We start from the raw sequence: 24,511 nt of genomic DNA on the forward strand, positions 1-24,511 counted from the left end.
CCAAGTTTAAGTGAGAATAATAAAGTGGGAAATCGTAAGTGTAGGTGTTTCCTCAGAGGTAGAACAATCTTCGTAACATATTTAAAGATGCATTGCATTAATTTTAATACTTCCAGTATTCATATGTTTGCATTCATAACATTGAATAATAATGCTTGATAGTTATCTCTGAATGCTTCAAAAGCATTTCTGAGTTCTTAAGAGTTGGATGTGGTTTGATGCTTTTTTTTTTTTATCTCCTACCAACATGTAGTTACCCTGTTTCTGATTTGTTATGCACCAGTATTAACGAGGCCTGTGTTCTTATCTGATAAACAGGAATCCAGTTATAGCTGTAGAAACTTTGAAACGTTTAGCAGTGGGTTTGCAGTGCACAAATACTTCTCTATTCTCTAGACAAACACACTGAAAGCAATGCTGAGTTAGGCCAACTCTACTGGCCCAACACTTCAACCCTGACTACCCGTCTGCGTCGCCTCATTACTGCCTATCAGCGCAGCTATAAAAGGCAACAAATGAGGCAAGAGGCACTAATGAAGACTGACCGCAGGAGACGTCGGCCTCGGGAAGAAGTGAGAGCACTGGAAGCAGAAAGGGAAGCTATAATAACTGAAAAACGACAAAAGTGAGTTTCTCAGTGATATCTTTCTTTAAATCTTGAGCTTGTGCCTCACCAGTAGCACTCTTCTGTTTTGAAAGAATAAACTAAGGGGGTTTTGGGGCATCCAAACTATGTCTGGACTCTTGTTTATTCAGTGGCCTCACTTCTCTTGCTTCTTCCTTGACTAGGTGGACAAGAAGAGAAGAAGCTGATTTTTATCGTGTGGTGTCTACTTTTGGAATTATTTTTGATCCTGTAAAACATCAATTTGACTGGAATCAATTCAGAGCATTTGCCAGGCTTGATAAAAAGTCTGATGAAAGCTTGGAAAAGTATTTTAATGGCTTTGTGAATATGTGTAGACGAGTGTGCCGAATGCCAGTCAAACCGGATGATGGTAAGTTTTAACTGACAGTAGAAGTCAACATGACTGTTATGAGACAGTGGGACTGTTAAAACTTAATGCCCAGGTGTAATGATTTTGAACTATGTGTACATTTAATCAATGTTAAACAACACAAATTGGTGTCATTGCAGAGCCACCTGATCTTTCCACTATGATTGAGCCAATCACAGAAGAGCGTGCTTCTAGAACTTTATATCGCATAGAACTGTTGCGGAAAATCCGTGAACAGGTTCTCCATCACCCACAGTTGGGGGAGAGGCTAAAACTTTGCCAACCAAGCTTGGACCTGCCAGAGTGGTGGGAGTGTGGTAAACATGACAAAGACTTACTGATTGGTGCTGCTAAACATGGAGTCAGTAGGACAGACTATCACATTCTGAATGATCCTGAACTCTCTTTTCTTGAGGCTCACAAAAACTTTGCTCAAAACAGAGGGACAGGTCATGCAAATACTGTCTCTTCTGTAAACCCTCTGGGTGCTGGCTGCAATCAAACACCGCTTGTTGTCCCGTCCACACCAGTACAAGAAGAAAAAACTACAGAACAAGTAGAGTCTAAAGTTGAAGGGTCTGAAAATCCAGCAGCCAAAGAAAAGTCTGATATAAAAGAGGAGGCAGATACTGCAGATAAGGACACTAAACCAGAATGTGATGCTGAGGCTGAGCCCGGCTCTGTTAAATGTGAATTGAAAGACATAGAAATGAGTACAGATGTAGACCCAAAATCTATTTCTGAGAAAGGTTCGGAAGAAGATGAAGAGGAGAAACTGGATGATGATGATAAATCAGAAGAATCCTCCCAACCTGAAGGTAATGCTTTGGTCAGATCAATTCTGTGTGCTTAGCATGAGCCCCACAGCTGTTCTAAGTTGTGCCAGCTGGTAAGTGGCACACATGGAGCTATTATGGAGCTTTGGATAAGCTACACGTAGCAGTTCCTCTACCCTTCCACATATTCAGGTGGTTAAATAAGCTTTCGTAAAAAACATCGGGTATCAGTGGGGTGTTCCCCCACAAGGGATGATTTCCAAGATAGCTTACTGAGCCAATAAGCATGTCTGTGTGCCAAATGCAGAAGGCTAAGGCTCTGCTGTATTAATTACTGAACAAAAGCCTCAGAAATGTGTCAAGCCTGGTTGTCTTAACCTATCTAGTTAGGTTGACATTGGGGGCTTGGAAATTTCTGTAGTTAATGCCTGGTCATGGTTGTTATTCAGCAGGAGCAGTTTCTCAGGGTAAGAATTTTGATGAAGAAAGCAATGCCTCTATGAGTACCGCAAGGGATGAAACACGCGATGGATTCTACATGGAAGATGGGGATCCCTCTGTGGTTCAGCTACTTCATGAGAGAACATTTGCCTTCTCTTTCTGGCCTAAGGTTGGTTAGGGGTAGAATGGCATGTGTCTTTTTTCCCATAAAATATGGGAAACGTGTTTGCAAAATAACAGCAAGTTTTGTATGATTCTGCACTTGTAGAGGGCGAGGGACTTTTTTCTATGAATGATTTGCGGAATAGCATTTTATTCTTCAATTTCATGCAGATTAGCAGAGGAAATGAAAGAAATTGCTGTACTGTAAATAGTGTCATTTAGTAAAACAAATGACTGACAGACATGAGTTCCTCATAGGCTCCATAACTGTATGTCAGCAGAATCACACCTTTCACACCTCTATTGATGGAAGCAAACTTACGATTTTAAATTATGGATTTCATCTGCAGAGCAATCTGCAATGTTGAGAGCAGAGATTTTGTAAGTCACCTTTTTATTTTGGGGTGAGGAGATTGTAGAGGAGTATTGGTGACCTACATGATCTAAGCCATTATGTAATGTTGACAGATGTAATTGTATTAAGGTATCCTGCAAACATAAGCAGCAGTTTTAGATAGGATAAAGCTATATCTTATTTTGGTAACTATGCAGAAAATTATCTAATACAAAATGTTTTTAAAAATATGAAACTGTAAACTCGTAATAAATCCACACATAATTTAGTACTCTCCTTTGCAGTAAGGGGAGAGAGAGAAATAAAGTGGTAATAGTCTTAAGCTTACTAATCACCATAACAGGGCCATCTGGTTTGGGATGGGGGAGCAGGGCGGGGGGACCTTGCTCTTAATAGGCTTATTCCTGGGGAAAGCAAGCAGTCTGTTGCAGCTGCTGAGGTTTGCTAGTGGCTTTTGCACAGTTTTGCTGTTCAGGAAGCTAACTGATGCTCATATTCCCTAACCAGCAGTATTTCTCAATAGTTCGGAAGTTTCTACTACTTCAGAGAGGCTAGAATAGAATGTGCTTGAATACTGAAGTGGAAGAAATCAAATGGTACTCATCTTTTTTGCTTTCAGCATGTGTTTTGGAAACATGGACTAAAATATTATTCCAGTCATAGTGTAAAAGTAAAACAAAAAATCCTTCATCTGTATAGGTTCAGCATAAGTAGACTAATAAACATAATTAGAGATTTTTAGTGTACACGCTTCAGTGAAATTTGAAGTGATAATGGGCGTGGAATGAAAATTGACATTCATTAGATGTCCCTAGGTTGGTGCCCGTTTCATAATGTTGAACTTTATTAATAGTGACGCTAATGAGGATCCACTTCCTAGGACAGAATTGCAGATCCAGCCTCTTGGATCTCGAGAACTGCAGCTTTAAGATACTGATTGCAGATGTTTTGATTTTCCCTTCCTAACTGTTGATTTTGTTAACTAGTGCAGCATAAAACAATAGTGAGTTTCTGTTAAATTTGTCAGTTAGTACATGGTTGTACAGAAAACTTGGTCTTTCTCCTTCCCCCTGATACAAATGCAGCTTTTAAATTCTAGTGATGTTTTATTCTACAAAACTGTCTGTATTAGCTTCTTCTAAGGCAGTCAGTTTATCCTGACCTGCAAGGGAATAGTTGGTTTTGAATGTGTTTCTTGAGCTGTGGAAACTGGACTCTGTTGTTATACTTATTTGAGTTTAAAAGGCGACATTCACACTGAAGGTTCATTACATACTTTTCCTTTATGCAGGACCGAGTAATGATCAACCGATTAGACAACATCTGTGAAGCAGTGCTGAAAGGGAAGTGGCCAGTAAATAGGCGCCAGATGTTTGATTTCCAGGGCCTCATACCTGGGTATACTCCAACAGCTGTGGACAGCCCTTTACAAAAAAGGAGCTTTGCAGAGCTCTCCATGGTTGGTCAAGCCAGCGTCAGTGGCAGTGAAGATATCACTGCTTCTCCTCAGTTATCAAAGGCAAGGCTGCGTCTTTCTCACATGAAATACTTTATCTTGCATGTGCTTCTTTTGCATAATAAAAAAAATTGAAAAATAATTGAAAAGTGTTTCTTGGAATAAAATGAAGGCTTTGTTTTCAAAGTTATGTGCTTGGACTTTTGTATAAATTCAGCATAGCAAACAGAGCTTTGCTTATGTTCTGAAATGCTCTTTTTCATTAGGAAGATGCACTCAATTTATCGGTTCCACGTCAGAGGAGGAGGAGACGAAGAAAGATTGAAATTGAGGCTGAGAGAGCTGCCAAGAGGAGAAATCTTATGGAAATGGTTGCCCAGTTACGTGAGTCTCAGGTGGTCTCAGAAAATGGACAAGAAAAGGTTGTAGATTTATCAAAGGCCTCACGAGAGGCAACAAGTTCTACCTCAAATTTTTCATCTGTTACTTCAAAGTTTATCTTGCCTAATGTCTCCACACCCGTATCTGATGCCTTTAAAACTCAAATGGAGCTGCTGCAAGCAGGTCTTTCACGCACACCCACAAGGCATCTACTAAATGGCTCTTTAATAGATGGAGAACCACCCATGAAGAGGAGGAGAGGAAGGAGGAAAAATGTAGAAGGGCTTGATCTGTTATTTATGAGCAACAAACGGACATCATTGACTGTAGTAAGACAGCAACCTTTTTGTCTCGTATTTGTTCTGTGTCTAGTACTTTCTGAATGTGTGACTTTAAAGTGTTGTTATACTCTCCCCAGCAGTAATGTAGTTTTTACTTTTGTGTTTAGAGCTGTTACTTTATTTGAAACAAACAAAATGTTGTTCACATCAAGTTTCTACTCTAGTGAATTGTAGCTGAGTTTTAAGTAGCTCGTACTTCCAAAGACTTTTTTTTTTTAATACAAAACTTATAATATATGCATAACATATTTGGAGGCTTAAGTATGTCTTTCTTAGTGTGTAGAAAAGGGAAGGTCCCTGGGGGCCACTAGCTGGAAATGCATGAAAACTGCTTTCTCTTAAGCTTGTATGTTCTTTAGTGTTCAAGCATGCTAAATTTACAAAACTCCCTAATGCAGTGGTATTGCTTTACATAGTATGAATATTTAAACCCCATTAACTCTTGCATATGCAAAATCTCCATGACCGTTTAGCTTCAGTCCCTGCAATTGTTTCTCCCAGGTAACTGTTCCCTTGAAGTGAGAATTAATACAAACATTAATGTTTTCAGGAGGATGCAGAAGTGACCAAAGCTTTTGAAGAAGATATGGAAGCCCTACCAGCAAGGAACATTCCATCTCCTGGTCAATTGGACCCAGACACTCGCATCCCTGTAATCAATCTAGAGGATGGGACCAGGCTGGTGGGAGAGGATGCTCCTAAAAACAAGGATTTAGTTGAATGGCTTAAACTGCATCCTACTTACACTGTAGATATGCCAAGTTATGTACCAGTAAGTATGTGATTCTAAAAGTGTTGTTGTGTTATATTAATACAGAAGTTAGTTTTACAGGCATCAAAATTAATTTCCTCACATTGGGCATAGTCATTGGATTTTGTAACTATTGGTTTTCAGTAAAGGTTTTTTCTGCAGCCACACTGACTATGGTATCTAAACACCCAGGTGGCATCAGGATGTATAGGTTGCTTTACCTTTCTTAATATTTGTATATAACAATGTGTGTTAGTACGCTGTTTGTGTCAAGTTCCGCAGAATCGCTTCATCTGATAAGAAAAAAAATTCCCTGAGATAATCTGATGGTAAAGTAATTGGCCCCTTAAAGGTGTTGTGAGAAGGGGTTCCATGCTTGGTGATTTTTGTCAAGAAAATGTAAAACTAAAAGCAATATATTTCTCTTTTTTCCAGAAGAGTGCAGATGTGCTGTTTTCCCCATTTCAGAAGCCGAAACAAAAACGACACAGGTGTCGAAACCCTAATAAACTGGATATAAACACCTTGACAGGAGAAGAAAGGGTACCTGTTGTAAATAAGCGAAATGGAAAGAAGGTAAAAATTAAGTTAGTGGATGTCTTTGCGTGTGGAAACCACATTTTCTACTCCAAACTTTCTTTTTAAAAGTTTAGTAATTCGGCACCAGCAGTTATCCTTACTGGAATGTACCACCCAGTTCCTTTAATTCCTTCTTTGCTCTTCTGTTATGTTTATATTAAACACTTGAGTGAATAACAGTTTTTGAAACTGTACAGTTTTTCTTTTTAACATCTCTCCCCTATATCAGGCACACGTTTCATTACTAGCCCTGCCTAAGCTGCAGCATTTTACAGTCTTTTTAAAAACATGATCTTCTGAATTCTAGTAGTATTAGCTGGTCTCCATGTAGTTTTCCACAGTCTGAACTGAAAGTCTTCACTCACATCCTTCAGAAATGAAAGTGTACAGATGGAAAATGTCCATATAAATAGCTGTTTGTTTTTCTTTTATTTTTGAAGTATTAACCTTGTCTTTTGCATTAGATGGGTGGAGCTATGGCCCCTCCAATGAAGGACTTGCCGAGATGGCTGGAAGAAAATCCTGAATTTGCTGTTGCTCCAGATTGGACTGACATTGTTAAACAGTCTGTAAGTGAAGCTTTCATTCCATGCTTCATTGTAGATTATAGCACAGAAAAGTGGAAGGCTGTGTAAATTGATGATTAAGTCTTTATCTCATAGCTGGTTTTGAGCTGAGGAAGTGTAGTGTCTGGGTGGGAGTTACCCAGTTTAGGGGGAATGGGGATAGGAGGCTGCTGCAGAGTGGGATTGAAGTACACTCAAAAAATCGGCTACAGTGAGGCAGTCTTCAGCATTTGTTTGTTGTTTTTTTTTTTTCTGATAAGCAACAATCATTAATAAACACAGGTATTCATTCATTAGAAACTTAAGAAAATATTTGTCATATTCATAACAGAAATAAATTTATCATCTTGGTAACAGGCAGCATCAAAGGATTAGGTTTTCTGCCTTTTATTTTACATCAGTTGTTTGGAAATAAAAGGAAAAAATTCTGCAAATACTTTAATAAAATATTACTATACTGAAGTTCAGTATGAGGTACAAAGGTACAGATTCATAATTGCATTATGTCAGGGTGTGTATTTTTTAATGAAGCTACAGAGTTTCAGCATGTGCTGATTTACTGTTGTATTTAAATGTAAAAAGCCTATGACTTCCCTTTCTTCCATTTTTCTTAGATGTTCTACTGCCATTCACTTTAGTAGCTGGCTAGTTGTGACTTGCCAGGGTTGAAAAACAAACCACTGTTGGAGTATGCTGAAATCCCCTTCTGTTTCTTCCATTGTCATCAGTTTACTGTTGAAAGCTATAAAAGCTACTGGAGAATAAAGCTTGTTTTTTCGCATCTCCTTTTCCAGGGTTTTGTTCCAGAGTCCATGTTTGACCGTCTTCTCACTGGACCTGTTGTGAGGGAGGAAGGAGCAAGCAGAAGAGGAAGAAGGCCAAAAAGTGAAATTGCCAAAGCAGCTGCAGCAGCTGCTGCTGTAGCATCAACATCGGGAATCAACCCACTACTAATGAACAGTCTGTTTGCTGGAATGGACCTCACAAGCCTCCAGAACCTACAGAACCTGCAGTCTCTCCAGCTCGCAGGCCTCATGGGCTTCCCACCAGGGCTAGCAACAGCTGCCGCTGCTGGAGGGGACGCTAAAAATCCGGCTGCCATGTTGCCTCTGATGTTGCCAGGGATGGCAGGATTGCCCAACATGTTTGGACTAGGCGGATTGTTGAATAACCCGATAACGGCTACTACTGGAAATGCCACTACTGCTTCCGGTCAAGGAGAGACTGAAGATGGTGCTTCAAAAGCTGAAGAGAAGAAAAATGAGAATGAAGAGGAGAACAAAGACTCTGAGAAAAGCACAGACACTGTTTCTGCTACTGACTCTGCAAATGGATCTGTCAGTGCTGCTACTGCAGTGACTACTGCCACTGCCACCACTACCACCACCACCAACACTGGATTGCCCACAAACCCTCTGGCCTTCAATCCTTTCCTGCTGTCTACCATGGCTCCTGGCCTCTTCTATCCATCTATGTTTCTACCTCCAGGACTGGGAGGATTGACTCTGCCCGGTTTCCCAGCACTAGCAGGACTTCAGAACACAGTGGGCTCCAATGAAGAGAAGGCTACTGACAAAACTGAAGGAACTGCCTTTAAAGATGAAGAAAATCTCGAAGGCAGTGATGCAGAGGAGAGCCTTGATAAAACTGCAGATTCCTCCGTTTTAGAAGATGAAATAGCACAGGGTGAAGAATTAGACTCACTTGATGGGGGGGAAGAAATAGAAAACAATGAAAATGATGAATAACCAGTACCAGTTACAGCTAAAGTGTTTTAAACTTTTGACAAGTGGTAGTCCTACTGTTTACACTCACAGTTAATGTCCATACTTAGTTTTTATAAGCTGTTCTGTAACATAGTGTAGCAAAAAAAAAGTTCAAGTCATGTTATACAGATGTGTCAAAAGGTATCTTGGTCATTAAGTATTGTGCAGTGCATTATTTATTATCCCTAGGAGAGATGAAATTTGAGAGGTGATCATGTCTTTTTAAGGAAATTGACATAATGCTCTGCTTTTTTTTTTCTTTTGGTACCATTGGTATTATGAATTACGCAGCAATTTGTGATGAAGTGGCACTAATAGAAGGAAGTGCTGCTTAAAGGAAGGATGAAGTTATATATTTAATTATTTTTTTTTTGCTGTGAAGGTCAAGATGAAATTTAACCATACATATCGTACTCGCGCTTCATTTTGACTGTATGGGAGTTCACCCACTCACATGTGCGCACACACCCCCACACACACACTCTCTCTGACAATCTTCATGATAGTGTGAATGTCTCTGTCTGGAGACGCAGCAATAATAAGGCAGCTGTTGAATGTGAAGAGTACCTTTTGGAAATTAGCCCACGGAGAAGGTTCTTACAGGATAAAGCTACAGTTTAATCGTCTCGTGATCTTGTAATGCACTGGTATAAACAAAAAGAAAAAAATCAGGTACCTTTTTTAAATTAAAGGACTTTGTTACTTTAGCCACAAAGCTAAACAGCATTACCTCAACTCTAAACTAGCCTTGAAGTTTACAGACATGACTTTGTAAATGTATTGTTTTTCTTTGTTGTGATGTCTTTTTATTTTTTTTCTTTGGAAACTGCTATCATGTAAGATAAGATGTAAATTGCTGCCAACTGTAGTAATGATGCTTTTAATAAAAGTGACCCATGATATGCAGAGATGTAATTATAGAATGTAGTGTTTAGAGACATCAGAACTGGTGTTTGCTTTCTGTATTTGCATTGTGGCTTTTTTATAGCATTTTCCTGCTATATTCTTTATAGATTAGTGGCTGTAAATGCTGAACTGATCGTCTTCAAGGGACTAGGCAGGAAGAGAAACCATGAATTACCTTCATATTTTCCACTCTGAGTAAGTCTACAGAAACGCACACTAAAACCCCTACTTTACTCCTTCAAAGGGGCATCAGAGACTGAGAATACTTTAAAATGTGTTCAGCATGTGATAATGTGGTACACTAAAGAACAAAAGGGCAAAAGAAAAATGAGGCTTTAATAGGCACAATATCTAGGTCATTTATCCTTGGTTAATGGGTAGAAAAACACAATGCTGTAATGACAGCAAGGGATACAAAGGCTCTGTGGTATCCTGTAGACCAGAGCTTGTGATGCCAGAAACCACTGTGTCAAACAACCTACATGAAACTAAAACTGACCCACTTTTCATAAAAAACAGTGTCTCTTTTGGAGAGCTACAGATTTGTACCCTTTTGTGACCTTTTGATATTCGAGATAATGTATCATTTGAGAACTTCTGTTTTCACAGTGTTGTCACCTTGGCACACACGTACACAACCATCTCGAGAGTGAGGATGAAAGGTTAGATTTTCAGTGGAGTACATGAAAAATTAGCTATTTGAGTTGCCAGCTGTGGGTGGACCCCCGTCTTAGGACTGATATTATCTGTGCTTTTGGAATGCTGGAGAGCTCTAAACCTCACTCTTCTGTCCACTGTGAATTTACACAAGAGCTCAAATGGGCAAGTGTTGCAAGGCCAAAATTTGGTCCTGAGGGGGGGGGCATATGAAAAAGGGGTGAACTATGGCCTGAAAAGAGCATTTTGGGAACGATGAAAGTAGGTGAGAAATGAAGGCTTAGGAAGTGGATTTTGTGTGAATGAATCACAGGCACGCACTGTCGAAGTGAGTAGATGTCAGGATGTCTTGTACTGCCACTTAAATAGATCATACAGAGTTAATGAAGGTCAGGAAGGATTCCCCCCGCCATGTACATCACTGAACAGTTGACGAGGTGCGTTATTCCTGCCTCTTTCTAAAACATCACATGTAGACCACGTCAAAAAGCAAGAGGCTGAAAGCCAAGGTACATTAACTTGATCAGGTGTGTTACATACTCTGTTGAATTCATTCAAGCTGTTACTTAAATTTCTCATGTCTTTTTCTTATTTATATATATTTTTCTTATTTATAGAGCTCCCACTGTAAAAGTTGGTAGGTGCTTCCTGTTGTGTATATTGCATATGCTGGCACCCAATAGCGTTTTTTGTGTTTGTTTTTTTTTTTTTTTTTTAATTCAGTTTTATAATTCCCAGCAAAGATTTACACAGACTAATGATATCCCTTGGGAGGGCCCTTTTTAATTGGCAAGACTAGAAATTGTATTGTTAAATGCTACACTAACCTCCTTTCTCCTCTGTTGAAATTGTTGAAATGAGGGGGAAATTCTGGTAACTGCCTATTTCTGCCTGTAGGTTTTTGGCACAGAAACATCCAAGTCATGACGTAGGGTGTCCAAGCGACAAACAAGTGCATCTTGCCCTATTGTAAGTGTTCCTTCTTAATGGTATTACTCATTTGCCTTTCCTAATCGAAGAAAAAATGAAACTGGAGAGCTGCTGCAACATAACAAATGCCATGGTAATGGGGGAGCCTCTGTACTCTTGACTGTGTTTCTGAACAGCCTTGCTTCCTGCAAGCCAAACAGACCACTCACCTGTTGAAAAGGTGACATTTGATTTTTTTGGAAGGGATATGGGCCCCTGGTATGAAAAATGAAGTGGGGGGATTGCCATCTAATGTCCGAGAAATGTATTACATGAAAATATGAAGGTTTTTCTTTGATTTGACACAGAGTTTTTACATGTTAATTATTGCAAAGATTCTTATGGAGTTTTAAAGTGTGTCTAAATGAATAAAAGCTTACGTGAGTAAGATGCTTAGATCAGATACTATTCTGCACTTGATTCACCTCTGGAGCACCCTTTTTGTCTGTCTCTCCAAGAAACCTGGTTTTTGTTACCAACCATTTTTGCTGGACCTCCTAATGGTCACGGAAATGTTAATGGGTTATCAAGGAGTACAAATTACTTTTGTTGTTGTTGTTGCTTTCAAGAAGAAAGTACCTGTGTCAAAGTACAGCAATGGTATGCTTGCTGCCACAGACCTTTTCTGTGTGCATGGTGTGCAGTCCTGCCAAGGCAAACAACAAAACAACAGATCTGCTCAGGCTATTAAAGACATATTTTTAAGAACTGGACTCTAAAGGAGAACCAGTTCAAGCATGAGTGTTGAATACTCACTGATGAAATAGTAGACAAATCCCTAAACTAGTTCCAGCTTTGGTCTCTTGTTTCATATCAATGTCAATGTCAAAGTGTACTGAATATTGGAATAACACATGCTGCTTTTGTTGAGGACCTTTGGCATTTAGTACAGAAAAATAACCATTTGAGAGAGGCTTAAGATTTGGGGGCAGAGGCGGGTAATAGACTATATTATTATTATTAAGCTTCCCCTTTAATTTCGTATTGCATACAAAACTGCTTGGGACATTTAGGACTCCTGTTGCTCGGCACCACACAGCTCAGCTACTTCTGAATCCTTAATGTTGGGGCCGGGGATCCGGTAATTTCAGGGCATCGGAGGGCACTCTGTCCTGCTGCCTACAAACTTCCTTGGGGGCCTGAAAGGTGCCAGCCTGTGACTGTTTTCTGACACACACCCTCAATGGGAGGGGGTACTGGCTGCAGGTTTTGCAGTACATGCTGTGTGAATAACCTGTTGTACCCCTCTTTGGCTTCAAGTGACCGTGCTTTGGAGAGACCTGAACTTGGCTTCTTACCTAGAGAGATGATGGTTCAAGCATCCATTCTAATCACTAGCTTGAGTCAGCTGTTCTGAGGAAAATACATGACAGAAATGACATTTTCAGGACCGCCGGCTGCTGTGATCAAAGTTCGATGGGAGATTCAGAAGCAGTTGTGAAAACCTCCTTCCAGCTCAGTCTGCATGCAGCTTTAGGTAATAGATTTGATGCAAAATACTAAATATGTAGGATAACAGGAACTATAGTGCAAAAGTATATTTTCTAAAGGGGGATAAATTCGTGTCACTGAATGGTTCTGTTTGTCTAACTTTTATCGATTGCTGCCAGCACTAGTAAAACTATTGAATCTTAATTGTTTGAGCCATTTGTGTTGCAGTAGCTCAATACTGGTAGTTTCCAATCTGTTAACTTGTACTTCCTCAGTCTTTGCTTAAAAAATTTTAAGCAATCAGTGTTAGCTGCAAGTCAGAGACTTCATTAAATCCTGGTAATTGTAGTCAACATGAAAAACAAAAACCCGTCCCCACCCATTTAGAAAGTTTGCTCGGAGTATGTGGATGAAAGCATTGTTAATTGGGGTCTCACCAGAGAAGCTCCTTTTTTTCTTTCAGTCCAAACTTTTTATACATGAGCCTTATTAACCTAAGGGGCAATACAGAGATGGTGAACCATGGATTCATCAATCTTTTGGGCAGTTGCATCCGTAAACAAATGGCAGGCAAACTGTAAGCTTTAAAATGTCTAGTAACAGTGTGCTCTGCAGGCAGGAAGTGGTCAGCTGTGATACCAGCACTTTTGCAGTTCTCTTCTTGGACGATGCTTTGACCTTCCAGTTTTTAGGAAGTCTGGGAACCTGTGGGCTTTGCAGGCGTAGGAGTTGGGATCAGCATCCGCCAGGTCTGTGCTATCGGTCTCCTCCCACAGGGCTTCTGCTATTGTTGGGCCTGGGGAAGGATTTGCATATCTGTGAGCGAAGAGCTAATGTTAGCTCCCTCTGCTCAGAGGCCCTGCAAGGAAACTCCATGATCCTTCCCTTTTTTTTTTTTTTTTTTTTACCTTTTTTTTTTTTTTTTTTTTTTCCTAAGGGCTAGTAGAAAATAAGAGGCAGCCATTGTATTTCACTGCAGTGGCATTGTTCTGCACCAGACAAAGATGGCATATTTCTCCAAATCCATAGTTTCTGCTCCTTCAGCCATGGCTGGCTACTGATGAGCAGCTGTGCAGACTCTGAATAGCCTAAGGCATTTCCTAAAACCTTTAAAAATATGAATTTTCCCCAAGCATGTGCCAAACCCCTCCCAAAACTATGCGGCAGGAGAAGGAAAGCAAAGCTTTTGCTCTTTGTCCAGCATGTGTTTTCCTAAAATCAAACTTTCAAGCCATGCCCACTTTCAGAAAATGCATGTAAGTTCTCACAAACATATCAGTTGATTCCTAAATGACTTATATAAAACCTGTTCAGAAGAATATTTTAAAAGAAGAAATGGATTTTTATGTTTTCTTTAAGAATTTTTGTGAAGGAAAGAGGTGAAGGGTTTAAACTAAGCTATATGATTGTGTTTTATGAACCAGACAGGTGCTTGTAATAACTAGTTGAAGAAAATGTTAAAAATTAGTCCTGTTCCTCATCTGCCATGCATCTGACATTTCCAAAATATCATTTTGGGCTGTCACTGTGAGAACATGCTTTTTCTTCCCAGTCGTCTTCAAGTTCTTCTCAACCAGACTGGCCATCTTCTGCTGTCTCAGTCTGCAGCAGGCTTGCCATCTGCTATATGGCTAATCAATTCACAAAGGTGCTGCTGGGCAGTGCAGACTCCCTGTCCTCTGCCAATATTTTCTGGAAGTTGTCAAACATAGCTGAATTTGTTCTCAGCTGTCACAATCATCGCATTGATTCCAGCTTGTAGCACTCCAGTGACCAGTGGGGTATGTGCATTGTTTCACAAGCAGCGTTTGCTCTTTTGTGCCCATTTGGTTAGGCTGCAGCTATCGCTGGAGTCTGGGGCAGCATGTCTCTCGGGCTGCAGGTAAAAGGTGCCCTTTTACTGTTTTAAGCTGCCTACTCGCAAGTTTGAAGGGTGAGCCTGTGGGCGAATCGGCAGACCAGGACTCCAGATTCAATTTCTAATTCTGTCTGCTTCCCCCAGGCAGTTGCTTTAATTGCAGTTTCCAGTCTTTAGAATGGAGAATGACTCTTGCCTTCTTCACAGAGATGTTGTGAGACTAATGTTAGCAACAATCGTGTGGTACTGAGGCCACCCTGATTAGGACTGCCTGGGTAAGAGACTTCAGCTCATCCTTGAAGATGACAATCTTCATTACATATCAGGCTGTCATTCTGCAGCCCCCCTCAATCAACTGCTGCCACTGTACGATGGCAAACCTGCTACCCTGCTGTGAGATACCAGATCTGTCAGCGTCTTTCTGCTGTCTCCTGCTTCCACGCAAAACCACGTGCCAGGCTTTGGGTCTCACTTCTCACTGTCCTGTTGAGCCCTGCTTTTAGGACTGCAGCTATTGCTTCAGCTGTGCAACTTGCTACTACTCGACCTTGGGTGCGTTTTCTGTTTTGACTGTGTAGTACATCATAGAAATGTGAACATAAATCAGTACGCTGACTTCTTCAGGAGGAGGGTTGGTTGTCGCTCATGTTTCTTTAATGCTCCTTTGGCCATACCTGGATCTGATGATGGAGCCACTTCACCTGACTAATGCTGTTAACCAAAGCTGCATGTTCAGACACTGGTTTTAAGCAGCAGGATTCACGTCATTACAGCTTCATGCTCTCCTCGTAAGGCTTCTGCTTTACACACTGCTCTGCTGATGGGGCTAATCTGAATTTAAGATGCTAGATTGCTGAAGCTTTAGTATACTTCAAACCCATGGCTTCTCTTTCTCCTTGGTCATGCAGGAATCCTGGGAGGTCCTCCCCTAGTTCCTGCTTGGCTTTGTTTACAGCTGCCTCAATAAGGGAGCTCATGGATACATTTGGGACAGGCAGAGAGATGGTAACATCCCTGTTTTTTTCCAGCCTTGTCTGCTTTCTGCCAGATAGCAGGAAGTTATTAGCTGACATTTCCAGTGTCCACGGGTCTTTTAGCAAAAATTCATAGCTTTAAAAAGGCCTGAAGTCCAGCTTTCCAAGTACCAGTTCCTACCAAGGAGCACCTTCTGTCATTGGCGCTGTACAACTGCACCAAAAATGAGCATTCAGGAAAAGAAAAAGGCATCTGCTGGCTTTAAACACTCAGTGTTTCACTTGAGCAAGCCTTTTCATTGCCCTATTAGTTTCCCTTGCCACATGAAGAGCTGCCATCATTTCTTACCTACTGTATATTTATATTTAATCCACAGGAAAAAAGCAATTTTCTAGAAGCCACAAGAGGCAAGCTCCAAAAGATCTTTCAGCCTGTTTTCGGTACGTGCTGCTAAATACCTCATGTTTGTCAGCTCTTCTTGGCACCCTTTCTGTGTAACAGCCTCTAATGAATTTGGATTAGCTTCTCTGCTGATGGCTAGTAGGGATCACGCTATGCAGTAACAGCCCTTGAATATGTGTAGAATTTGACTGCAACCATTGCAGAGGTGGATGTTTTTAACCTGGATTTGGAACAGGATTTGCCAAACTGTTTTCATCAGATTTCATTGTATACAAGCTAAAGGATGAGTGGGCTTTCTTGTGTACTGTTTAATGAAGTCTTCCTAAAGCAGTTGCAAGTTGGCACGCCAAGAGGATCTTGACTAAATTGGAACAAATTACACTTCTCCGCCATGTGCTTCATTTATTCCTCATGGAGAGGTAGCTATTTGGATCTCTCCTTAGGTCTCACACCTGTGGTGACCCAAGCAACATTTGCATGCAGTGGTATCAGGTTTTCTTGTGGAACTTTACTGTCACTACAGAAAAAATCTGCGACTGACTGTGGAGCTGGTTTTCATGCTTGTCTTCACTCCTTCTGATAGGTGAGGGAAAATATGCTGTGAGCAGGCAAAAGCAAATTAAATCTGCACTGATCTCTCTGATGACCAGTGTGCAATAGGGTTGTCTGCTGTTTGTAGCAAACAAGAATTGTCATGGGGAAAATCAGAACCAGGAGTTCTGGGGAGAATGTGGAGATTTCTTTGGGAATACTTTGATTTCCCTTCCTGATTCAAGATGGCAGTGATGCCCTTCCAGCACAAGGTGAAGACTGAAGGGGTACGTGGCGGATGCAGTGAAGGGGTCCTTGATGGAGCCTTCCTTGTATTGGTGCACTTTGGTAATGGAGACTAGAGGAAGGGCTGGGAGAGCTTCCCTCATCAACTCTGTCATCCTGGGGAAAATGCATGGACAAGGCTGGCACAAGAAGGCTCAAGATCTCCCCATCCCATCCTGGACAGGGTTTCTGACAGAGAAGCCTCAGGAGGGAGGGGACCTAGACGTGACAAAATCCTCTCATAACCTATCAGAAAAAAATGTCTTTGTCTGCAAGATGATACATTGCTGGTATTAATCAGTAGCAAAATGCAGGGCTTTCCCTCATGATTCCCTTCACCTGCCATCAGACACTCAACCCTGGACAGGAGCAGTTAAAGCCTCCCTGCAAAATGTGTGTAGGATGGGAACATGCGGCACAAGCTTCCCGGTGCTCAGTAGATTGGTGCTGGGTAGTTTTCCATCATGGAGCACGTTTTTAGCTGGCATGGGCTGTATATATGTACTTGACTGTTGGGAGGATGGAAAAGGTAAGGACACCATCCTGAAGCCCAAAATGTTACCAGGCCACCTACTCCCTCTGGACTAACTCTCCGTGTTCCTTGAGGTCCTGGCCAGCAGATTTAGTGGGTTTTACAAGCTCATTTTCAAGTTCTGGTTTTATGTCCTGTTTTATGGTATGTTTATTCCCTTTGGTTTTATTACTGGTTTACAGTTGTACAATTCTTGTTTGCTGGTTATCTACAGCTATCATCCCCACAGCTAAAATGCTAACGGCAGCTACTGAAATCCCAGTAGCAATGGATGTAACGCCACATGTAGCAGAGGAATCTACAACTGGGAAAACTCTGCTCCTTTTGATATTTTTGCAAGTTTGAGTCCTGGCCCCCATAGAAATAAAGGCATAAAGCTAAAAATTAAAATCTCACCCCCAAATACAGGCAAACTGACCACTCTGAATTTGTTTTGGAATCACATTTGACTCTGAGAAACCAGCCAGGCTGTGCACAAGTAATTCAGGAAGATATAAATGGCTACATTATAATGAGCAGACACCTTTTTTAAGCATGATCTATGTTTTTAAGAAAATTCATTACAATAAGTCTTACAATACCAAGCTCTTCAATGAATTTTTCATGTCTGCATACCAAGATATATATAAAATGATCATAATCATACACCTTTGGGGCAATGCTGAGCACCAGCTGTTTCACTGATGATTTATAGGTTGCCACGTTCAAGGTTAATAATCAGGAGAAACAGGTTACAGTATGCAATGTATTTATGTCAGGTTAGAAGTTCAGTAGTGAGGATATGATGTTAGGATGATATGTGCCGTTTTAATTAGCTACATCCCAGTTTTCTGGAAAATCAAATGCAACCACTTTCCAAAGGTAAAAATCTGTGAAAAGTTACCAGTGCTAATTTTTATTTCAACTCCGCTGAAATTAAATCAGCAAAATATTCTCTTTGTCTCATCTGAAATCTGCACGCAAACTGCCTAAGTGGTCAATTCATAATAAAAATTCAGTACTGAGGTGGATGGAGATTTTCCCAGGATAGAGAGCAGGATGGTTTAAACTGCAAATGCAGTGGCACTCCGTGCCTTGTGAGCTGCCTTACATTGCAGCCCAACCCATTAAGATAAGCCATTACAGCCTGTCAGTGTACAAGCCTTGAAGCAGCAATGGAGATGGCGGTCACGGGACATCAGCCCGTGCAGCCGCCCCAGCAGCTGGTAGGGGCATTGCTGACGGCTGTGGTTGTTTCCTCCCCGCTTCCAGCTACATCCATGAGTCCTCCGGCAAGAGGACATTTCTAACTGTGTTACTGCCAGGATCTGCTCTTCTGTGCAAGATGTTTGCTTTAAACAACAAAAGAGAAAGGCTTGGAGTCAACAATCGATGCTACGGGCCTTTTTTTAAGTTTCTGAATAGTTACCCCTTGGCGTAACTAGAGAACCGCCTGCAAACTGACAAGCCTAGAGCCCAGCAACATGGAAAAACCTCTGCCTCCACCTCAACAGAGAAATTTTTAGCACTGGAGTTTTCTGACACAAGCAAAAGGTGCAAGCTTTTCTACTAAGGCCTGGGGAGCTTTAGCTGCTTGCAAACACCAGCGTCCCTGAGCAGGGCCTCAGAGCATTGTCATCGCATTGCATTGCTTTGCAAAAACCTTTGCTGCTTCCGTTCAGCTTTCCTGAGCTCCCTCAAAGCTGAATGCTCGTTCCCAGAAGTCAGCAGCTTTCTCCACATGGTGCTGCGATTATATTCACAACAGGGAACTCCAAATAAGATGAGGAAAGGGGCTAATTCATTTCAGAAAGATGGCTTTAAATCTCACCAGATTCAGCAATAGCAGACTCATCTTTGGATGAAAACAGTTGATCTGTCCTATCTTTGCATTTTCAGCTGCATTTGCCCACCAGACTGGGAGTGATGGGAGGTGTGCTGGTGCCGGGGTACCAGCCCTGATGGTCAGGCTTCACGCCCTCAAATTGCTGCATCCAGCTCTTCCTCAAGGACTGATCTGTGTCTTAGTGGGATTTGAGTCTTGGACCACCATGAGCCCTGAGGATTTCCTTGGTGCTGAGATGCTACGTGCAGCAACATTCCTTGCCCACAGACCCCCACTGCATGCTTTGAGTGTTGGAAGTCGTGCATTCAAGGCCTGCCTCCACTTCCCACTGTGCATTCATGTATGCTAAACAACCTGTTGAACTTATAATAACGAACGCAGCCTGCCCTCTAAACAAATGGGAAGAGGCACCCTCGCATAATAAAATCACCAGAGAGAGGGCAAGGAATAGGACACAGATGAGATTTCATTCTCATAAATTGCCTCTCTATTACACTTGGAGTATATTCACAATAGGGAACTCCAAATAAGATGAGAAAAGGGGCTAATTCATTTCACGAGGACGGCTTTAAATCTCAGCCTATACCCATGCTAGAAAATTAATTACGGCTATGATGAATGAAAGGAGAAGTTATACCAGTAATGAACATCACCATATCCTGCTTTCTTAGCCCAATAAAATTTTCTTTAACTGAGCAGTGGCATTCATAAATGTCAGCAAAGCAAAACGTGAAGATAATAGGACACGTTGACCTGGGTGCAGGTAGTGGTGCCTGTGGGTATGGGAAAAGCTGGTGGAGCCCTTACATGTTTGCGTGTAATTTTAAAAGGCCAAGCTGTCTTAGGCTTTTCACAGAATGACTGATCAGGCAGTGGAGAAATAGCCAATAAAAATGGGTGATATAAACATTATTAGTGAGAGTTGTGGTTTGTGGTGGAGGGAGTTGGAATCCCAGGGTGAAAACTTGGCTGTATCAAAGATAGTAAAACTCATCATGTCTCTGGATTCTGGTCTTACGGCATCCAGTTCCTAAACAAAATACCTTAAATTATGCTATTAAGTTATTAGACTGTATGCCCTAGGTTATTACTGAAGGGCTAGTGCTCAAGCATTTTATTTCACTACTGTGTGAATGTATATTTGCCTCTCAGTGGCCTCACAGGGGCGTTTGAAGGTCTAACAAATCTGTTGCCCTAAAAGAGGGCTAACCACCCTTTAGGCTCTTCTGATCATGTTTGTTTAGCCTGTTCTTAAAGACTTTGAGAGACAGAGATCCCACAAACCATGCTCGCATTTTAGCTTACTCTCCTTGCTATAGTTTTTGCCTATTCTTGTTATTCCTGTTCTCCGTGAACGTGGAGAACCAAAGAATCTCTTTTGTTTGGCAGCAGTGTTTGCTACCTTAGAAATCAGTTATCGTGTTCCTCCTCAGTCTTTTTATCTTCAGACTCACCCACAGCAGGCCCAGTCTTTCCCTGCAGGTTGTCCCTTCCAGACTGCTCCCTTCAGTTGGTCTTAAGGCAGGTCCTGGCACTGGCCGCCCTGTTTGGGCTGGGACATTCCATGTGGCCAGTTTGCTTCACCTGGGGTTCAGGTCTTCCTGTTCACACCTCCCATTACTCAGCTTTCCTCTTCTGCCATGGTGTGCCATTGTTTTGTGCCCAGCTTGTGATCCTGAGTTCCTCCAGCAGTCCCCTTGGTGGTCCCCTAGCCAGGCATCCCTCCACGTGTTATATCTGCGTAAATGCACTACTGTGCTGATTCTCGTCAGACTGTATGAACATTTCTGCACTTCGTCATTTCAAATGAAGCCCTTTTCTAAGCATGAACATTGCTGTTCAAACTATTTCATGACTCTCCGTGAAGGCATGTTCTCGGTTCTCTAGTAAACACTCCTTGCACCAGGTCCTGGGAGGCCTCGCAGAATCTGCTTTTAACCGTAATCTAAATCCTTTCCTACAGCTTTCAAGTTGATTTTCAGTTGTGTGGCAGAAGTTTGAGCTAGAGCGTGCCTCCACAATTTACTTAGGAGGATGTTTGGAAGACTGTGTCAAAAGCCTTGATAGCCTTAAGAATATCCACGAAGCCTATTACTTTACCACACAAGGAAATTAATTTGATTTGATGCAATATGTTCTTGAGAAACCCATCTTGGCTGCATCTCATCTCCTTGTTCTCAAACATGTGCCTACAAACAGTTTTTTATTTTCCTGGGAAATGAAATTAAGCTGACAGTGGTTTATAATCCCCAGCCCTCCTACCCCCTCGCCACTCCCCACCCCTGTGCATCCTTTTCCTTTCTCCAGCCACACTAGAGCCTCTGTGTGTTGGTGCTGTGGCAGTCTTGGGCCTGCGGCTGAAATTTCCGTCCATGCTTTCCTGTCCTCTTTTTTTTTTGGGGGGTGGGTTTTTTTGTTTGTTTTGTTTTGTTTTTTGTATTCCTCCAGTGCAGTAACTCTCCCTCCCCATCCAAACCCTTCGCTCCAGGGCTCCCTCAGGGGATGGAAAGCTGCTGTTTTCCCTCACATGTCATGACATTTGACCACTTCACCCTCAGCCAAACAGCAAGCGGCTCGCTGCTTAATTTCAGGATCCAAAATACAATTGCTTTTTAAACTCCCTATGGACTCTTTCCAGGCTACTGCACAAATTAAGCCTGTTTCTACTCCTTTCCCCACCACTTCCTTTCCTTACAGAGCAGCGGCCTCTTCCTTCTTTTTAAACTTTTATATAGTGCTATAAATTTACATGGAGAATTACAGATGCTAGATAAGATCTGCTGGCTGCCCAGGAGAGTTTTCACGCTGCTGCTTGGCTCCAGTGAGAGAAGGTCTCCTCTGCAGACTCAGCCTTCCCTCTTCCAGCAGCAGCTCCAAAGCCAAACAGGAGCAAAGCATCTCCCTCTTGCCAAGGGATCTGCAGCAAACAGTGCCACCCCATCAAAAATTGTTGTAGTCCCCTGCTTCTCTGCGAGGGTCTGAGATGCATGGGGACCTGTGTGTCTTCTGAGTGGCTCTATGGTCTCCTGGTTTGCACCCAAAGCAGACCAGGAGCTGTAGTTTCATTTCCTTTACATGCCGATGATCTCAGCTGTTCTGACAGCAGCAAAGCCATGGGGGGGGGGGCTCAGGTGTGGGCTGGGTGCAACCCCCAAAACACTGGCAATGGCATCTCTGAAATGACAGAGAGAATCCCCATGATGGAAACCAGCCCTTCCCCACGCAGCCTCTGAGAGCTGTAACCCACCTCTGTGGCAGCAAGGGTGATGGCACTCTGCAAGTATGGGTCCCGGCAGGCTGAGGGAATCCAATGTCTTTTGTTCTCTGCTGATTGGAGAGGCTTCATGAGCCCATGGCCCTGGGAACCATCACCACCATGGCAAAGGACCGAGGGCAGTCACTCAAAACTTGGCCCCCAGTCATGTGGTTGAATTTGGTTCCCATCTAGATTTTGTTTTGAAGTCTACATGAATCATTTTGAGTCTAAATATGCCTGCTAACTGAGCTGGGTTTCATGTGGTTTTGTCCTTTATGCCTGCAGCCATTGCTCCACTGTCTTGCTAAGCATCTGGTGACACTGGTTTCTGCAACAGAAATAAACCTGTGAAGACCCTCTGGCTAACAAATATGAAAAACCCTCTGTAAATATGGTTCACTACGAACATTATAGCAAAAAATCCCTCACAATTAGCAATGAGTGAAAATTAACTGTTGATATGCTCCTGCTTTGGTGCTTAATATTACCTGCCTAAATGTCTATAGAAACATCAGCGCTGAGGATGCACAGCAGTACAGATTTCATGTTTTACAGTGGTCTGGTTGTCTCATCAAAGCTAAAGTAGCTGGACTGTAAAACTTGTCTTGTGAGTTAACAAATCCTCAGCAAGCAGAAGTCACAGGGGACATCTGCTGTTTTGATTTTTAATCATTTTTGGCTTTGAAAAAAATACTCCACTTCTCCAGTGTACTATAAAACCATCTTTGTGTAGATACTTGGTATGCTGTGCCATTCACACCACCAGCGCAGCTCCACAGCCCTGTTACTAGGTGTTACATGCTTATTAAAAAAAAAAAAAACCAAAAAAACCAAAAAAAAAAACCAACCATAACAACCAGTCACCAAACTGCTTTGTGTGGGGACAGCCACAAAAAGCCCGGGCGGGTGCCGCCACGTCACAGGGTCCCGCAGCCACATGTGGTCCTGTACCTGCAGCGGCTGGGGCAGCCCCAGCTCCACTGTGTGAACCTGAACTTTGGTGTGAACCTGAACTTCTGCATTTCCTGCCTTTGTGCTGTTTTGTTTTGCTCCATTGTTGGCCTGCCTGGCCTCCCCCCTCGCCTCGCCAGCGGATGCACCCTGAATTCAGCTTCTTCCTATTCTTAGAATCCCTCCCTTATTTTCTCCTCTTCAGGCTGCAAACAAACTTTTGTGCCTTCTCCATGTTTTGATTGATTTTTTCCAGCAGCTGAGTCAGCACCTCCCTTTCTCTGTGAGGCAGCAGCCCTTTAAAGCCTCTGTTATCTTGCATGCGTGCCATTTGCTACAACCACCACCTAGAGCGTCTGAGATAAGTAAAGCAGTTGAGGGAGTAACCATGTCCTCACAGCCCATGAATGCTTCCAGTCAGGCTGGGAAATAATAGAAATATTTATTCTCTGGAAAAGCTTCCCGCAGCTGCTCTCACTCCCTCTTTGTTTCAGCCGGTGCTGCCCATCTCAGTGGCAAACTGAGATGGAGCTGGGGAAGGCCTGAGCCTGGTGTAACGCCCGGCTCTCCTCCTCGCTAGCAGGATTTTTAGCGAGCATCAGGCTAAGCAGAGACCAGCTTTGCTCCCCCTCCTCCATGATATCCTCAGCCTCTGGTTCTGCCGCAGGCACCTGGCAAGAGACAGGGTGGCAGTGCCAAAACCTCCACGGCAAAAATCCTGGGTGATGAGCCCCGGGTTTTAGGAGGCAGTGGCGCAGCAGCCGGGGGACATGTTGGGGCTGGGGGTGACCCTCACTTCCCTTGCAAGGGCCACTGAGCCCCAATTGCCTCCCTTTTTCCAGAAAGATATAATGGAGGAGAGGCTGCGGCACAGGCGTGGAGAACAGTTTGCGCTGTTCACAAGGCTTGCGCTGAGCAGAAAGGCTTCAAGCTGAAGGAGGCAGCGCTGGCGTGCCAGGTTCAGCCGGGCTGGCCAGGCTGAGCCGCGCCAGGAGCAGGTAGAAACAACAGGCAAGGGCCAGGCGTATAGTCAGCAATATATATGTGCCCACTCAAAAAAAGGGTGAGAGCTGGGGGGGGGGACCACAAGCATATATTCTGTAAACTTTTCAGCATCCTGTTTAGCTTCTCAGGATGTAACCCTCAGGGTAGAAACTCAAACTGCAGCTTAGCTAGAAAAATCATGCAGCGTGTATGAAAAACACCCGCTAGACCTGTGAGCTCATTTTGTGGCCCCTTCCTTGTATCCCTAATGAGCCTGTGCCCAGGCTAGATGGAAAACTAGTTTCATCTGCTCTTCTCTCTGGAAGTACCTGTCATGCAGCTCCTGCAACGAGGAGGCAGCTGCTTTTGGTGAAGGC

General features: G+C 42.6%; 1 protein-coding gene across 7 annotated transcripts in view; it reads left to right on the top strand.

Annotated features, from left to right (window-relative positions):
- Nucleotides 1–9,478, top strand: part of CHD7 (chromodomain helicase DNA binding protein 7) — a 132,478-nt gene extending 123,000 nt beyond the window's left edge. For 6 of the 7 annotated variants that reach the window (XM_040587304.1, XM_040587310.1, XM_040587309.1 and 3 more), the window contains 10 exons: nucleotides 397–625; nucleotides 790–998; nucleotides 1,139–1,816; nucleotides 2,224–2,384; nucleotides 4,024–4,251; nucleotides 4,455–4,898; nucleotides 5,461–5,682; nucleotides 6,097–6,237; nucleotides 6,705–6,809; nucleotides 7,601–9,478. In XM_040587304.1, coding sequence (XP_040443238.1) covers nucleotides 397–625; nucleotides 790–998; nucleotides 1,139–1,816; nucleotides 2,224–2,384; nucleotides 4,024–4,251; nucleotides 4,455–4,898; nucleotides 5,461–5,682; nucleotides 6,097–6,237; nucleotides 6,705–6,809; nucleotides 7,601–8,554 — 3,371 coding nt within the window. In that variant the 3' untranslated portion in view covers nucleotides 8,555–9,478. The remainder of the gene's footprint in view (nucleotides 1–396; nucleotides 626–789; nucleotides 999–1,138; nucleotides 1,817–2,223; nucleotides 2,385–4,023; nucleotides 4,252–4,454; nucleotides 4,899–5,460; nucleotides 5,683–6,096; nucleotides 6,238–6,704; nucleotides 6,810–7,600) is intronic. The other variant, XM_040587311.1, reaches the window with a different exon arrangement.
- The last annotated feature ends 15,033 nt before the right edge of the window (nucleotides 9,479–24,511 follow it).

This window comes from Falco naumanni, chromosome 3 (assembly GCF_017639655.2).
Source record: "Falco naumanni isolate bFalNau1 chromosome 3, bFalNau1.pat, whole genome shotgun sequence".
NCBI classification, from domain to species: Eukaryota; Metazoa; Chordata; class Aves; order Falconiformes; family Falconidae; genus Falco; species Falco naumanni.